Here is a 17,700-nt window from a genome sequence, read left to right as displayed (position 1 = left end):
TCACTGTGGCATTTCAGTACTTCAAAGAGGCCTGTAAGAAAGATGGGGACAGACTTTTTACCAGGGCCTGTTACGACAGCACAAGAAGTAATGGCTTTATCTAAAAAAGGGGAGGCTCAAGCAAGGCATGTGGAAGAAATTGTTTACAATGCAGATGGTGAAACACTGGCACAGGTTGCCCAGAGGGGTGGTAGATGCCCTGTCCCTGGAAACATTCAAGACCAGGCTGGATGGGGCTCTAAGCAACCTGATGTACTTGAAGATGTCCCTGCTCATTGCAGGGGGGTTGGACTAGATGAAATTTGAAGGTCCCTTCCAATCCAAACTATTATATGATTCTGTGGTCTTTTCCTCTGCAACTTATATTCACTGTCACCCAATGAGAGCCTTTCTGTGCCACTAACTGCACATGGCTACAGAAAACAGCTCTCATCAATAATTCTATAACATTCTCGAGTCTGTCACTAAAGATGGCAAGATGAATGAAACAGACTCATGAGCATGAAAGAAGTCACTTGTGATTTCAGAGTGTTTTTTTTAAAGAGAAATTCAATTACAATAATGACAACTATACCTTTAACCACTACTTTCACTATCTCATGACCATAGGTTGCACAGTGCCAAACCAGACTATATCTGAGATCAGAGGAGCTCTCAAAAGTCTGCTAAATATATTATGAAATCTTTTAAATACAAGAGTAGTAGACATAGCTAGAAGACCTAACAAATGATATGCATGTTCTCTTAACCTGCTTGTCAAACATGCATACCTTTTTTTCCTCTACATTTCTTCCATACAGACTATGCAAATCCTTGTGCTCTTCATGAAAGTACAAGCATTCACTGAAAGCAAGGTTGTAAGAAAATGTAAATGTTTTCTTTCCATTAAAAATGAGAAGCATGAGATCATTTCAGACTTGAGGAGTTACGAAGCTACAGTTTCTAAGAATATTTGTGGATATTCATGCTTCAACAAGTCATAGATACTAGAAAACGTGATGCCATGCATCAACAGAGCTGAAGGAAGGATATTTCCCTATGAACATATGAATACAAAGATTCCTGACATTCAAGGGTAGAGAAATAATTTTCCAGTATAAAGTTCTATCATTCAGGCTGAAAAGACCCTTCAGGTGTTTCTTAACAGATGAGCCAGCTGTTACAAGCCATCTGAGATTATAAGGACAAAATGCAAACCAAGAAAGAGACAGCGAACTAGTAACAGGCCGACTGATAAGAGTACATTCCCTGATGTAAGAACAAAATATTAATTATGCTGAACTTCAATGCCTTGCCATATAAAGACTAGTCTGATTTGATGCTAAAGATCATAGGCACTGACAGTAGTACACGAGGTTGTAATGCAAAATTAAAAAAAAAATAATTGGAACACAAACCCACATTTTTTAGGCCTTATTTGAACAAAATTTGGTCAAATGTCACTCATTCACTTTCGTCTAACTCTAAATGACAGCTTTAAAAATATAAGCTCATATTCAGAAATAAACCTGAAAATAGAGCAGTTTAGTTTTCTATTTTGCTTTCAGTGAGGCACTGAATTTAGTATGATCATAAATTCTGACAGAACTGAGCACCCAGCCCCAGGCAGACAGATCTTTCTAAGTCTCACTGGATTTATTCCCAAAACTATCAAATTTCGGTTCTTTGAATCCATTTATTACTACAGAGACAAATCTCAAACATTTGTGTGCACTCATCTCTAATAACAACCTATAGTAAATATGTACCTGTGAGTAAGTAAAGGTAAAGACGTTGGGGAGAACTTATTGCTCCCTCCAACTACCTGAAAGGAGGTTGTAGCACGGAGGATATTTCTCTCAAGTAACAAGACAAGAGGAAATAGCCTCAAGTTGCACAAGGGGAGGTTTGGATTGAATATGAGGAGAAACTTCTTCACCAAAACGGTTGTGAAGCACTGGAACGGGGTGCCCATGGATGTGGTTGACTCATAATCCATGGAGATGTAAAAGACATGCAGATGTGGTAGATTATGGACATGATATAAATGTCAAGTTGGCCATGTTAGGTTAACAATTGGACTTGATGATCTTAAAGGTCTTTTCCAACCAAAACGATGATAATTCTATGATTCTATGATAGTTGATGCTCATTTGAACTGAGTATTTGGAGTCTGAGAACTAGGCAGAAAATAAGCACTTCAGCAGTGCAACATATTTCTAAGGTCTTGATGACAGTAGCCTTGAAAAAGAAGGTTCAAACAGGATTTGGAAACAATATAAATGAACTTCAGTTTATTTAATTCATAACAAAGTCCTCTAGAAAGGTTGCAAATCAATCCTCATTACATCCTTTTTGAAATTTCTGAGATATGATTAGTAGGCTAACGGTTAATACTGAAAGATAATTGATAATTAAAAAAATAACCCTCAAACTGTTTCCATTCTGATCCTTATGACAGAGTGTGGTATGGTTATTACAAAAGGAAACAAAAAAAAAGATTCTTGGGTATCTTCAACTATACAGGCCAAGAACAGTTCAAAACTACATTTCTGGTGTCAATGTGAGATGCCCTCCTGGAAACCTTCCTAATGGCAGGAAATGTAGGGTCTTAGAGAATTCATTTCAAAGGATGAATCTGTCAAACAATTAAGTATAGCAAGATTTTCCCGAGTCTTGAAAAGGCTTATATGAATGAAACCGAGAGGAAAAGTGAACAGGCTGACAACTTTTTGCTTCATCCTCTTCCTGTAGTCAGGGCTGATCATTGTGTGCAGCATGAATAATCCCTTCACTGAACGAGATATTACATTACAGTATGAAGAACACATTGAACAATTCACCTTACTATTCAAGTGCTCTAATAAAAATTTTCTATTGTTCATACAAGACAGCTATCTCTTTCAGCTGATATGAGTATTATGTAAGAAATCAGTGAAACAAAATAATCAGAAGAGTGAAACATCAGAGCAATGAAATTCTATTATTATGTTTTTGGTTCATCAGAAAGCCAGAAGTGAATGGATGAAAAAGCATGAAAATGAGAAATGGTAAATTTGAGAACATTTTGGAGACCTTAAGCGGTTTAAGTTTGTATTTTGATTTTTGAATGGAACTTCTGACTCACAGTGAGCTTTGTATTGCTAGTTCAATACATGGATAAAATTCTTAATCTCATAAATGTATTTCATACAGTTCTCATGATATTAAACTGAAAGCTCACCTAGAAGAAACATGTATTAACAACATGTGCCTTTCAGTAGCCAGCTGTATCCATGAACCTCTTTAGAAAATAGGAAAAGTTTTGTAAATGATGGAAAATATAAACCATAATATTTTCTTTCAGAGACACATATTTGAAGAGCAGATGTATTGTTCAACTGCAAAAGAGAACTGGTCTTGAGTCTTTCACCAGAATCTGCTAAATAATGAAATGTGGCGTCATTTTTCCTAAACAATACTAAATTGATTCACTGACCTTTTCAAGCCTGAAATTCCTTGGAAGAACTCCCTGCACTGAAGCAATAGGTTGCAGTGCTAAACAAAACATGAACTAACCACTGCATTTGGAAAACAAATATGCTGAATTTTTAATTTTGCAAGGAAAACCTTGTAACTCAAAATGTCAATGGCCATTCTCCACATGTGGCATAGTCTCTCTGTCTGTATTAAGAGAAGAATTATATGAGGTAGCAAACTACATCTTACCTTAAGCAGAAGCAAATGAGCAAAGCAAATGAAGTCAAATTACAGAGTTACAATACAGTTTTCACTAAACCACTTGCTATACACTTGCCTTGGGCAAATGGCATTTCTGCAAGAACTATCAGTTTATCCCAGCAGGTCAGAGAAACTACTTCATTTCTAGACACTGAATCCTAAGACACAAAACTGGACGGTTGCCTTGAAAAATACTCGTGGCAGTACTGGGTATTGCCACATCATCTCAGGTGAGACTCTGGTGTAAACAGCTCTTGAAAGCTCACAGTGGAAGAGACTTGCACAATATATCCTAGAGTTTGCTCCATTCATGATATTATATTTTGGAAGCTTTTTAACGGTTCAAAATAAATCACCTTTGCTACAAAGTTGATTTCTTCCTCTTAGAGCTCCATAGGCAACAAACATGGTTGATTGCCACAAAATTTTTAAATACCTTTCACATGTTGGAAGGCTATTATCTTTTCTCTTACTCTTTTGTATATATGCAACAAATCTAACTATTTCTGACTTTCCCCATACATCATTTCTCCAACCTTTGATCATTATTGTTCTCTTCTAGATTCTCTGTAATTTACCAATACCTTTTCACATGGGGCATTCATTCTGTATATCCTCAACTCCAAATGTGTTTAAGCTGAAACAACCAGACATATGGCAAGCCAAAAGTACTTTCAGCCTACATGGTGGCATTACAGCACTTCTTTTCATTATAAAATTAACCCTGTTTATAGTATGGCATTTCCACAGCTCTTTTGCTGGATGATGTAATATTTTGAGTTTTAGCTGAGGTGCCTTGGCACAGAACTTCCAGTTGTAATATGCCTAGCAAAAGAAACTTTAAGCTTTATTGGTGAGTGTGGTCTATGCCAACATATATCTAGGATTAGATTCTTACATGACCTAAGTAACTATGACTGACTGCCTTTCAGTGAGAGTTGAGCATGTCCCTGTCCTTGTGCCTCTGAGAATCCTTACATAAGGAAAGAGCCATATGGTTGAGTTTTACAATTCTGACATGGTAACTGGTGTCTCGAGTTCATACAATGGTGTAGGAATTCTTGGACTGTGGCCAATGCATTCTGTTACAGTGAAAAAACAAACAAACAAACAAAAACAAAATAAAAACCCCAATACCAACAGTACAAACCTACACCTTTTTTACTTTTACTTCTGTAAATCTGGTGAACACATGGACTACTTGACTTTGGATTTTTTTTTTTTTTTTGCCAGTTCTCTCATTTATTCTTCTGACTCATATCTTAGCATGTTTCACTAAAGAAGTGAAATAAAATTCTGATAGTACCTTATTGATATAGAAGTTATTGGTTTGCCATTAAAATTAGGGAATGAACAATGACAAAACTGCACATTTAATTATTCTTCAGTAAAACAATTAAATTCAATATGAAATAATGACATCTGCAACAAATATCCTAATATGTCTGCTGAGAGAGATGTTAACTTACCTCTCAACAGATAAAGACATGCATTTTTTTCTAGTTGCTGCATAGTTTTCCTATGTTTAAATACATATTCCACAACTTAAAAACTCCCAAGTTTTACATACCTGTGCCGTCCAATAAAAAACATCAGTGCAGCTTATATGCAAAAATCAATTATATTTTGTCTAAATACAGTAGAATACAGGTGCACTTGAGAGCATATTGATATAATATGTAATGAATTATTACATGCACGTATTGATAACTTTTCTACTCATATGAATGAAGATATCTAATTGTCACTTATTTTTGATCACTATTTTGACATGTAATAGCTCCGGTATTACCTGTCAAAACTCACGTAGGAGCAAAGATCTGAAATTTGTTGCTGAAGCCACAACAAATGGAAAATCTGCCTTAATCACAATCACATAGAACTCCGGTGCACAGCCTATATTTGTCTCAAAGATCTCCATGCATTTCATACAGACAATAATAGTTTTCTTTGTTTATTACTTATTGCTGTGCAAGTACTATTGTTTTGCCTTAGCAGTGAGGTGAGCTACATTAGAAATCAGTGCCTACTCTGCCATCAACAGATGAAGATTCATTAAAAATGCCAGAAATTTGTGCATTTAGAAGAATTAAGGGTTCTTCCCAGACGCGTCTTAATGTTTTTTTTTGTTTTTTTTTTTTTTTTTTTTGCCTACAGCAAGACTTAGAAATCTTTGGTGTCCAGAAGTCTGTTTCAAAGCTATTATTAGTAAAGAGCTTTCCTGACTCAGGTAACAATATTCAGCTGAGAGAACAGAAGTCCAGTGGCTTTTAACTATCCTTGGATGTTCTTACAGAACTGATACAGGACCCATGCAAACAGTCCATTCTATTTCAATACTGGGGAACAAAATCTGAGACAGGATACATGACTTTTCTACTGGGTTTGTCTCTCCCTCCCACTTTCCAGTGAAAAGTCAGGATTCAAGGTGTTAAATTTTGACAAACCAAGGTGATTGTTCTATGCTTATATTTTTGTATATTCTTTGCTTACAATATTGATGATGATATCCGGTTCCTGAGAGTTAAATGAGTGTCTGGATCAGGCTAACAGAATGGTATAAATGTAGTTTCCTCATGTATTCACTTAGTCATTAGTAAATTTGAATGAAGCTGACAGTATCAGTATGAAAACTAAAGCCTTCCTCATCAGTGTAGAAGTCCAGGATCTAGCTCACACTTAAATAATTGCCTGGGTCATTATCCTGTCATATAGCTTAGACTCAACATTTAGCAATTTTCTCAACACAGAAAACACTACCAATGAAATTAAGGAAGGAAGTATTTTCTATCAGTTCCAAAACAACATAGTAAATGTATTCAAAATAAAGAATTATATAGCAAGGAAGGAGAGGATTTAATAATTTTTTCACGTGGATGATCCACAACAGTATTCTATCCTGAAGTAGGAGGCAGGACTTTGCCTGTTTCCTGTTTGAGGCAATACTAATTTTTGCTATAAAGTGAGATTCTCTGTCTTCATCTGGTCATTCACATTATTCACTACAGCACACGAGTTCTCAGAACAGTCAATTAATTCAGAGGACCAGGAAAAAAAAAAAAAGAAAAAGAAAGAAAAAGAAAATCTGCACTGCTCTGGGAGGAGAAGAAGACAGAGGAGTATGGAAGAGAGGTATCACACATTAATGCTTTACATGATTTACAGCTTTCCTTGATGTAACGCACAACTGCTTCTACTTGTCGCTAGTTTGCAACCTTCGATATCATTCTTCTATTTCATTTAGATTAAACTCATGTATGTGAAAAATATGTTACCAACACTGTTCCATGCACTGACAGTGTATATAATCCTTTTTGATACAAATTATGTGCATGGTAGCTGAATGATGGGACTGACTTTCTCTCTCTAGTCTGGTTTAGGTCAAGTGAGATTCAGGTGATGACATTTCATACAAAACCAACAAAGTGTGAAAGGTTATAAGTGAAAGAGCTTCTGTTTTCCTGCAGCTTCCTTTTAGGCAAACAAATGAATAATGAATTCAATGTAACATCTTCATTTGATGTACTCAGCTGTAAAATATGTACATTCGCAAAGCTGGATTTACTCAGACATCTAACACATGCTAATGAACCAACTTTGTTTCTGCAGATGCAATTAAAATCCCCATTTTTATCTATGCAGTCCAGGTTAAAAGGCTGATATCAAGCTGCAGGACTACATAATGAAAAAAGCAAGCTAAACAGGAATGACGACATAGAGATGGAAAGTAGATTAAGTCCCAGAGAGAAAAGATTTTGCCTTGCAGCAGGAATAATGATCAGGTTGCCAAGACACAAAAGCAATCAAAGAGGAATCAAAGGAAAAGGAGAAACAAAATTAGTGAAGATCTTAATCTCTAATGGTACGTAACAGTGTTTGTATTTCATGTTTGAAATTTGACTTGGTCTCCTGCTAGAAGGATATGCTATATAAAAATGAAAGCATGAGAAAAAATAACAATGAAATGTTGCCATCGTATTCTTTTCCCACACAACAATTCCCACTGCTGCCTCACCATCAATACCATTAATTGCATTACATGTAGTTACTGTACTAGGAGAAGAGGTAACTGGTATGCTATATTCACAGAGTCACAGACTGTAAGATTGGAGCTCAACTATATACTGGGTAGGTACTGTGACCATCAAACTCACTTGACCCATGAACACAGAATGAGCTGAATTATGCACAAAAAATATGTAAACATAAGCACAGACAATCCATTGACTAGATTGTCTGGTCTCTCATTACAATCAGGGAAGGCATTGCTGCTGAATGTTAATCACTTCTGGAGGTGATTGCTGTTCTAATCGTTGTTTTTTTAGGGTGTAGTCAGCAAAGGCAAGAGTTAGCTTTAAACCCTGCTAGGCAATTATTTGAGAGAATGAGTAGAATTTCATTTAGTTACATCAAAATATCTTTATAGACAGCGGCTTCATAGCCTGTGGCCTGCAGTATTAAGATAAACACACAAGCATTTAAGTACACCTTCTGCAATGGGGTGCTTATTAGGGTCAGATTTTTTCTTAGTACTGATGCTATTTAGCAGCAATTTTATTATAAGAAGCAATTAGTTAAGAAATGGCCAAAATTTATTTTGCTTAATTCCAAACAACAGTCAGTACCTAGACTCAACAAGACTGGTAGACACCAGATAAAACGAAAATTTCTGATAAAATTACCTTCTGCTGTGTACTAATTGCCATCAGGTATATACAGGCAGTGGTGTTGATGTAGGCTGAATTTACATGCAGAAAGTGATTCCACAATCAGAATGCTATACAGTGCTTGAACTGCAAAAAAACTACTCTGTTTTTAAAAAGTGATAAAATGGTAAAAGAATAAATACATACTTTAATAAGCCTCCAGAAAGGAATGACTGTTTTCAACAGGTTCAACAAGTTATGTAATCATTGCAATTATATGTATACAAACATGTGAGAAAAATTTCAATGCCAGCACAGTACAGTATTATCCTTTACAGTGCATTCCTCTGTGTTCAAAGCTTACACAAACAAAAATATTTTCATTTTGAAATGGAGCTGATCCACAAGCTACTGAAATATCAACTATTATCCAGCTATGCACATAAGATAGTTTTTACTGATTTAAAGCTTTCCGGGATTATAAACCTCTTCTCCTCTGTCACAGTCTCTTTCTTTCTTTTTGAACTGTTCTTGATCCTCTGTATTTACAGTATTTTTAACATATATTGCACAGCACCTTAGATACCTCAGCTTTTTGTATTGCTAAAGGCCTTCCACCTGCCATCTTGCAGACTGCCTCCCACCTGAAGCTCCCTACCCCTTCATACAAGCTCCCAGGACAGTGTACCCCAGAACACCTGTGGCAGAATTTTTCCTGTGACGCTATTGCTATGGCACATTCCCAGGGCAAGTGATTGCCACTGATGCTGGAATCACCCCACCCTTTTCCCCTTTCCCCGATTTCTACATGTGATTGTAGCTTCTGGTTTACAGTACAGGACTCACTACTGCATTTGCAGAAAGGTCAGTGATGAACTAGCCATGTCGCACTTTCCCCAGCCAAGGTGTGCCCCCATAAACAATAACAGCATCAAAAGCAGGAAAAACCCAAGAGAAGTCAGTGTGTCTCTTGACACAAAATACAGGCTTATTGTGGGAAAACTATGATGGGGGAACCACCTGTTCTACTGGAGAGTATGTTGAGAGCTGGACACACTTCTTTTTCTGATTGGCAACTGAGAAGGGTTTATCCCTTTTCTTTTTCTTACCATCATTCTCATTTTTTTTTCCTTTCACTCCCTATTCCCTCAATAACATCCACTATTAGAACTGAAGAATGCCATCAAATACAGACCTGAAGTAAATCTTCATGCAACACACAATGGTCTGTTACTGCTCTTTCCATCACTTTCCTTATTATATAACACAAGAGAATTACTACTTTTTATTTCCCTTCACATACAGCACATATTAACCAGTTCTATTATTAGAATACAACTCTGATGTTTTAGTACTTTACTAATTTTGCTTTGCCCTGTAAAAATGAATTTGAAATATCACAGATAATTTTATATTCTATTACTGTATGTGCTGTTGCAGAGTTTTCTTAGGACTAAGCAAGCACTTAGCATGAGCATGAACAAATCCAAATCTTCACTTACCTTAAATAATGTTTAATCTATACCATATAAACCAAAAATTGAATTCTGCTGACATACATTAACTTCCTCATGACAGCATATTACAATCATATTCTTGATACTACAAAGGAAGTAACACTTTCAATCCTAATATTTCCAGTATGACAGAAGCAAAAAAAAAAAAAAAAATCACTGTGGATCTAGAGATTGAAAGTCTTTCAGAGTATAAAAAACCCTACAAAATAACTGGCGTGACTTGGCTATTTCACAGGGGAGCTAATGCTTCCTGTATAAGTGTTTTTCACAGTATGGGCACTTTTAACTGTTGGTAACCTAAAAAAATCAGTTATGCATATACAGAAGGCAGACAAGCATACATGAAAGAAACAAAAATCTTATATAAATGATTACTCGAGTACATTATTATGAACATTGTATTTTGCTGCATATGATACACTTCCCTTACCCTGGACCTCTCCTCTAGTTTTGTCATCATGACAACAGTAGCACCTCGTTGCTCCCACATCATTCTCCAGAAGTCACCAAAGGTTTCTGGCAATGCTCCCTGTGTTGCTATATAAGCATTCTGCTTTCTGTATCCATCTATGTAGTTGGCATTGATATAGTCACTGCCTGGTATGCCTGCAAAGAGAGAAGAGTGAAAACATAGGGCAGCAGTTTTGTTCTGTCCTACTGTACAAAACCAAATAATGCTGCAGCACAGCTGGACCAGTGAATCTTCACTTACTCCATGCCAAGTAGTACACGGGTACATGCAAGTGAGTTTATGCTGTTTGTGGAGCCAAGGGGTATGATGGCCTGTCTGGGAACTACCATCCTTTTGAAACAAGGGACTCAGTGTCGTAAGGAAGTATAAAAGAAGCCTGAAATCTGTAGCAGATGGAGAGACCTGGGAGTGGAAACAGCCACATTTAAAAGCTGATCCGACACTGCCTGCAGTCACTCACCAGCATGGCAACCTCTGCCTGGATCTGACAGGCTAGCCTCCCCCTTAGGTGCCCTGAGTAGGCTTCATTTAACACTCTCGTTGAGCTCACTGCATTTCTTATATAAGTATAGAAAGAGGGTTAATGTTGTCAGGCTGTTGATAATACTGCTACATTCATTTATTCCATTTAATGGAAAGCTAACTATGAGCTTTATTTCAACAAAACACATGTAAGTCAGGTTTAAGAAACAGTGGAATCTGCTACATGGTATGTGCCTGAAGTAAAAACCTCTACAAGTCTGAATAAAAATCAAACACATGAAGAGAAGGCAGAGTCCAAGACCTACACTGTTAATTGTTCGAAGCTTAGGAACTTTGGACAAAATGTAGAAAGGGACTTTGGGTGTGTCTACCAGACACATGCCCATGCTTTGAGCCACATGGAAGTGAGCCAACTCCTACCTGGAAACAGTTCAACTGAGGCTGTGCAGTGCCATGTCTGTACTGAGAGCTGGACCATGACATGCTGCCTGACAAGGTCGAGGGGGAGTTTTGGCTGTAGCAAAGATTGCAATGGTAGCCACACTCACAGAAAGGGGTAGACATACAGATGTCAGTCCTGTCCCTTGTGGATTAAGTAGTGCAGTGTCCAGCTTTTAACTCAGACTATGGACATGTTGGAAGACAAAGCATGGCAGGCACCAGTTTTGATGTCACTGGTGGTTTTTTTAACTGATGACTTGAGGAAGAGAAGATACTCATGTGAGATATCAGTGCTGGTAGGATGGCAAAGCAGTGTTTCCCACATTACTGGACTGTTGAACATGGCGTGTTCCCCAGAAGAGCTAGCTGAAATACAGAACTGTGCATCATAATAAAGTGATACAATAAGTTTGTTAAAGAAATTAACAGAAGTTAATTCTTCTTGGAATAGAAATGAATTATTTATGTTTACACAGCCAATCTGCCATGCCCAAGTCTATAAACCCAGGATATGGCGCAGGTTCCAGAGACTGTTTCACAAGACAGTCAAGGTGATACAAGCTCCCTGGCTTATTCAAAACCGTGACTATTCTCACTCCACAGAGCAACAGAGTTTTATTTCTTTGCTCATGAAACACAATAAATTATCAAAGAAAAATAAATAGATGTTTCTCAAGCTTTCTGTCAGAAACAGAGCCTCCAAATCTGCTCCGATGTTCTATTTCCTGCTGGTGATCCCAAACCAGGAATTATGTCTTGCATGCATATTCCTGTCTTTCCTGACAATCAGTGATATACATTTGAAGATATGTTCCAAAATAACATGAATTTGAATAGAAGGTAGAGGTATTTCTTTAACACTTCGTTTGTTTTTAACCACAATTTCAAGAGCTTCTCTACTCCTAAGTTTAGTGTTTCATTCCACTACTTAGTAATGAACAAACCCACTGATCAACTGTGACACTAATTAAGACCCAACATAGTCTTGAAATTATTCAGATTATGGGTTACTGCAGCTGTAGTCTGGTATAAAATTTTGCCTTTATGCCCAAGAAAGCGTAAGAGATTTTCTTCTTTTGTATGTTCAAATTATATTTAAATAGAAATTTTAATTTGATTTGACTTTCTGTACAATTAAAGGAAAAATTTGACAATATTTACGGGAAGGAAAGAGTTTGTAACTTCAGGGCACAAGAGAAGCAGCAAATGGCACTCCTCAGGCAAGATGCATGGATAGACATGGGAAGATTGGCTGACTACAATTAGAACTGATTAGAAATCTCTTCTGGGAGAAAAACAGTACAAAATAAAAAATCTTTAAAACCTGCATAGTCTATAGTTGAAAAACATTATTTCCCTCCATGAAAGGCAGAAATTAGAGTTCAAAAACATCACTTTTATAGACTTGAAACTCTTTTACATGTCACGTCTTGTTGTGGCTATTGGAATTAATGACTTAGAAAATACAATTGCTATGCACAATGCCATATTTTCTTCCTTTATCAAGATAATAAAATGTTTTTGGACAAAACAGATGAGAAAGAAAAATGAAGCCAACAGAAGAAATCTACACCAAATGGGTATTATTACCAAAGGAACTAAGAAAGCTGGTATGAAATGTTTTCTGCATAAATTAGAAATACATTATGATGCCTGGTATCAAACTTTGAAGCATATGTTATAAATAAAAGCCTGAGGTAAAAAATGAAAAAGAAAAACAACACTTTGTAAAGCGGTTAAATGATCTTCCGGGAAAGCTGTCCTCTGCACAAACTCAGCGTGAAAATTAAGCATGAGAAGTACTGCAAACTATGCACTACACAATGATCTTTACAAATCTTAGAAGACAATCCTAGCACCTGACATAAAAAAAACCCATAATGTCTAAAATTGGAAGTATTCTTTCTGCTTACTAACATGTATGAAATTTATCCATAACTAATATTAAATAAATAACTTCTAAATAAATAAACTCTAATTCTTTAAACTAGAATGAAGAGAAGCTAGTTCCTAGATTATACCTTCCTTGATCACAGAGGCAATCAAGAAATAATTAACAATTACTGATATCTGCAAAGAGGATTTATTCCCAGCCAGGTTAAAGGGAAATTTCCACTCCATTTCTCTACTGGCCTTTTGTCAAGAGGACATAAAAAAATCCTGTATGTTCTTCATCCAAGAAAATCCTTTTACAAGGCAACTGAACCTCATGGTACATGAAAGGATGTGTCTGCGACATGGACAGTAAAGTCCATTTTCCACAGGACCTGAGCTACTGGTAGTGACTTAACTAATGTAGTTTCGCGAAAGACTAGATAGCGGTCCAACATTTTGCACTGCGAGAAGATTTTTATCAAGGGTTTATCTCTAGCAGAATACAGTACTCTATAGGGTTGTATCGCTATTGAGATCAACAGAACAATAGGATTCACAATGCTCAGTTCCACTGTCTCTCTCACCCACAGTATCCATTAGGTGTTTTCATTGTTCTTCATCTATTCTCATAGTCCCTTCAAGTGTCATACTCACTTTTCACACTGAGTCTCTTTTCATTATTGCTTTCATGCAAGACCTCAGTTTCGCATCCTGTTCAAAAATCCTTTTGTATTTTGTAATATCATTTTCCCACTCTCACTTTCTACCTCCCACTTTGCCACACCAGTTTTTGCTTCATAAGCTATGTTCCCACAATGCATAAAAGACCTCTAAGGAAAGTGCCTTATCATAAGAGGCCTAATGAAGTGTGTGCAGTTTAAAAATAACATACACAAAACCTGAATATCTGCAAATATCTACACTGACCAAGCATAAACAATTATCAAAGGCAAATAAATCTAAATATTAAAATGTCACTCTCTGCAATGACTTTTCTGGCCATAACCCCATTCTGAGCTGAGAAAACTGAACAATTCTCTGTCAAGTCTAATAGCGCAAAACCAATCAAATGACAACTAGTTTGACCGCACTACAATGAAATCCTGCAAACCTTTGTTCGCTGCCATAGCTTGAAGGCAACATACCCACAAGCACAGCAGCAATTGCCATCATTACTTAAATTTGGGTTTAATAGTTAAAAGAGGTCAGTTGTTCTGTAAAAATATGGGTCAAGAAGGGGACAAAGGAACAAAATTCTGCCTTCAGTAATACTGGTATGAACTTTAACTAAGCCTATGTGTATCAGTCAGGTTTACTGCAGACTTAGGATGGCATACCTGAAATGTAAATTTAGGGTAATCCATGCAGTATAATCAGGCTTTTAAAGGTTCCATGAGGGTAGAAACACAGTTTCTGCACAAAAAAGTCAGCTAAAGAGTAAGCTACCAGATCGTAATACCACCATAACTATTTTCTAGTAGCTTTTTCAACTATGGTGATGAATGAACAAAGTCTGCAATCTCCTTATTCTGACAGAGAGGAAACAGGCACAATGAGCGAAGAATCAGATCAGTAGTTGAGCATAAAAGACATCCCATTTTCAAATAAGAGAAAAAAGCAGTCCAACTTTTACAGAATAAGAGTGAATAAGCAATGAAAAAAAATCAGTCAATGCCACAATTAAAGTGCAAAAGATTAAAAAAAAAAAAGAATCCCGGTTATGCTGAGACTGTACTCATGAACTGAGATGACAGCACAGCTTGCTGCAACATACACTTGGATCCACAAGGCTAATAACATAGACCACAGAATTACTCACTTGATTTCCTGAAGACAGTTATAATCTTAAACAGCTTTAATTAGACTTCACATTTTATTCACAAACTGAAATCAAATAATGAAATTATTTCAAGCCTCTACAAAGGGTAAGTACTGAACAATCTTTCTATTTAAAACAAATTAAACCACAATCCTTTGTTTCTGCGCTTCATCCCTAAGAGATGTGCTGTTAGTCATAAAAAGTGTGAGGTAATAGGATTAAATTTTGTCGTGCTTGTAAACAAGTTGGAAACATGTAATGATGAACTCAAAATGCTTTGGAAGCTGTACTATTGGATTTAAATCAATGACTGATGTTTTGAACAATGTCAGAGCGAAATGAACTAAGGCAGCTACTAGGTGGCAATGCCAGCTGCTTATGCGGAAGTTTTTTGTAATACAAAATCTACACAGTTAAGGACACAAACTTGAGCACAAATCTGTACTGCAAGAACTCACTGAAAAATGAAGCAGAACAAGACAAACAAAGTTATTTGTAGTAATGAATGCTGGTAAAATGAAAGCTTTTTACAAAGACTGAGGAAAATTCCCTACATAATGGCCTAAGAAAGCAAGGGAAGAAAAATAAATGACAGAAAAAGAAAACTTACAGATTGATGGATTGTGGATGGACTGTTAGGGGTAGGAGAGTCTGGTGAAAAGGGAAAGGATGAGAGATATAGGGTCTCACAGTAAAATGTTGAATTATAAAGAATTATGGAAGGAAGGCAATGTCAAAAAGGGGGCAGGCAGAAGATGCAGAATTAAGCAGGACAAAAAAGGGACTGTGTAGAGGACAGAAGAGAAATATTTGAAAGGAAACAAAAAAAAGGCAACAAAAATCCAAAAAAGGTGAAATATAGGGATGGAAACTAAGAACTAGGAGCTGTAGAAGATCTGCTGGCAAGATGAGAAATTTGAAAGACGAGTAGCAGAAAAACAGGTTGGGAAACAGGATGAGTTCTGTTAAGTAAAAGGAAGGAAGCATGGTTTTGTTTTCTCTAAAAGCTGGCTAGTTTTAAGAAAGGGTACGGAATGAAAGTAAATTAATTGTTCAGTGCACTTCCTCAGAGACACAGATCAAAGCATTATGCCAGCATACTGGCCATTATACGCTGAGATAGCAATGTGTTGCACACTAGTGAAAACCACATACTGAATTGAATATGGAGTCATCATACTGTGATTGCTTTACAACTGTTTGAAACTTGATTTAGTGATTCTCCAGCTCTTTAGGACTAACAAAGTTATCTGTCAAATGTGGTTTTTTTAATGGAAATATTGTTTTATACCTCTAACTGATGCCCTCAAAGGGCCGATGAGTGCCTGTAGTAATATGAAATGAAATTATTTCTGGTTTGATAATTCCTACAAAAAACAGTTTTAATATGATAGTGCACAGTAAATTCTGAGGTGCCAAATCTTTGTTACACATTCAAGCATAAAGCCACTGGATGCTTTGCCAAAGCTTTCCCTCACGGACACTTTGAGTATGTATACTGGAAAAAGTCAGAATTATTCTAAACTTATTTTAAGAGTATCACGAATGACATAATTTTTGTTGTTAACAACTACAACAGCATGAGTAAATCCATAGGCCAAAATTGTTATACCCCTACCACTTGTCTTGGCATTGTTGTTGAGATTGCCAGTATGAAGTCTACTCTATGAATTCTGCTTCACAGCGACTTCAACACCATGAAGTCTGCTTCACTGATCTTTCCCTTACCTCATCATTGAAATACTTCTGTGATTTTAAGGCATTCCAGGCTTGCAGGGGGTGGGGCATACAACTACTCTAAGTCTGTAGTTATATACTGTTAGCAGAATGAAACACAAATGCAATGTGAGAGAGCGCAAATAATTTGAAGAGTTCATGGCTGTTCAGTAGATATTCAAGAATTTAAATTAACCAGAATACTTTCTAAATCTAAAGACGATGGCCTACACACTGGATGATAATTTACCGATAACTGGCAATCAGACAAATAAGAACATTAGTAGTTGCTTGCCTTTTTCTTTCCTGACCATTTATATTGCAGAGACTTCTAGCTTTAGCAGCATTTTAAAGCCACTAAATTTCCCATCAAAGAAAAATTGCACTCCTGAAATATGATAGATTTATTTTTTTTTTTAATCACTAGCATTATGCAAATCCATGCTACACATGGCGGACTTTTAGCCCTGAATGACTCCTGAAATGACTGACAAAACCTGAAAATGCAGAATGTTTAATAATTTTTTTCTGAGTGTTGGAGCTTAAGATCACAGACCTGTCTGGTTTACCTTGATCGATTTCTCTTTTAATCAGTAAATTCTGCCCTCAAATTCATTTAGATGAACACAATAAACTTCAGTACCTTATAACATTCTTTCATTATACTGTAAGATTCCAAGTGTCCCTCTCAGACACATCCAAAGACAGCACAAACATGAGTGATGAGATTTTAAAAATGCGGGAACAAGATTTTTCAAAGTAATATTTTCTTTTAGGTGGAAATTCTAATTACCACAAGTAATATTAGTTTTCCTTCCAAAGGGACATCTAATGTAATAAGACCAAAACAGTGATGAGTTTAATAACATAAAAAGTGTCTATTGCAAAGTGAGCAATTACATTGTGAAACTCCATGCTACATACAGTTACAGAGGCCAAGAATACAGTGGGGATTCACAACCAGGTCTGAACATGTGTAACAAAGTTATAGAAGGTACCAGAATAAACACATCAAGAGTGTTACTAAGCTTT

The 17,700-nt window shown here is 36.4% G+C and overlaps 1 protein-coding gene across 33 annotated transcripts in view; it reads right to left on the bottom strand.

Moving 5' to 3' along the window:
* Positions 1 to 17,700, bottom strand: part of PTPRD (protein tyrosine phosphatase receptor type D) — a 1,234,877-nt gene that overhangs the window by 44,415 nt on the left and 1,172,762 nt on the right. For all 33 annotated transcript variants that reach the window (XM_071802225.1, XM_071802223.1, XM_071802231.1 and 30 more), the window contains one exon: positions 10,293 to 10,468. In XM_071802225.1, coding sequence (XP_071658326.1) covers positions 10,293 to 10,468 — 176 coding nt within the window. The remainder of the gene's footprint in view (positions 1 to 10,292; positions 10,469 to 17,700) is intronic.

The sequence above is a fragment of the Patagioenas fasciata genome, chromosome Z (assembly GCF_037038585.1).
Source record: "Patagioenas fasciata isolate bPatFas1 chromosome Z, bPatFas1.hap1, whole genome shotgun sequence".
Classification (NCBI taxonomy): domain Eukaryota; kingdom Metazoa; phylum Chordata; class Aves; order Columbiformes; family Columbidae; genus Patagioenas; species Patagioenas fasciata.
Note: the sequence above shows the minus strand (reverse complement) of the source record. Positions and strands in the feature narration are given on the sequence as shown.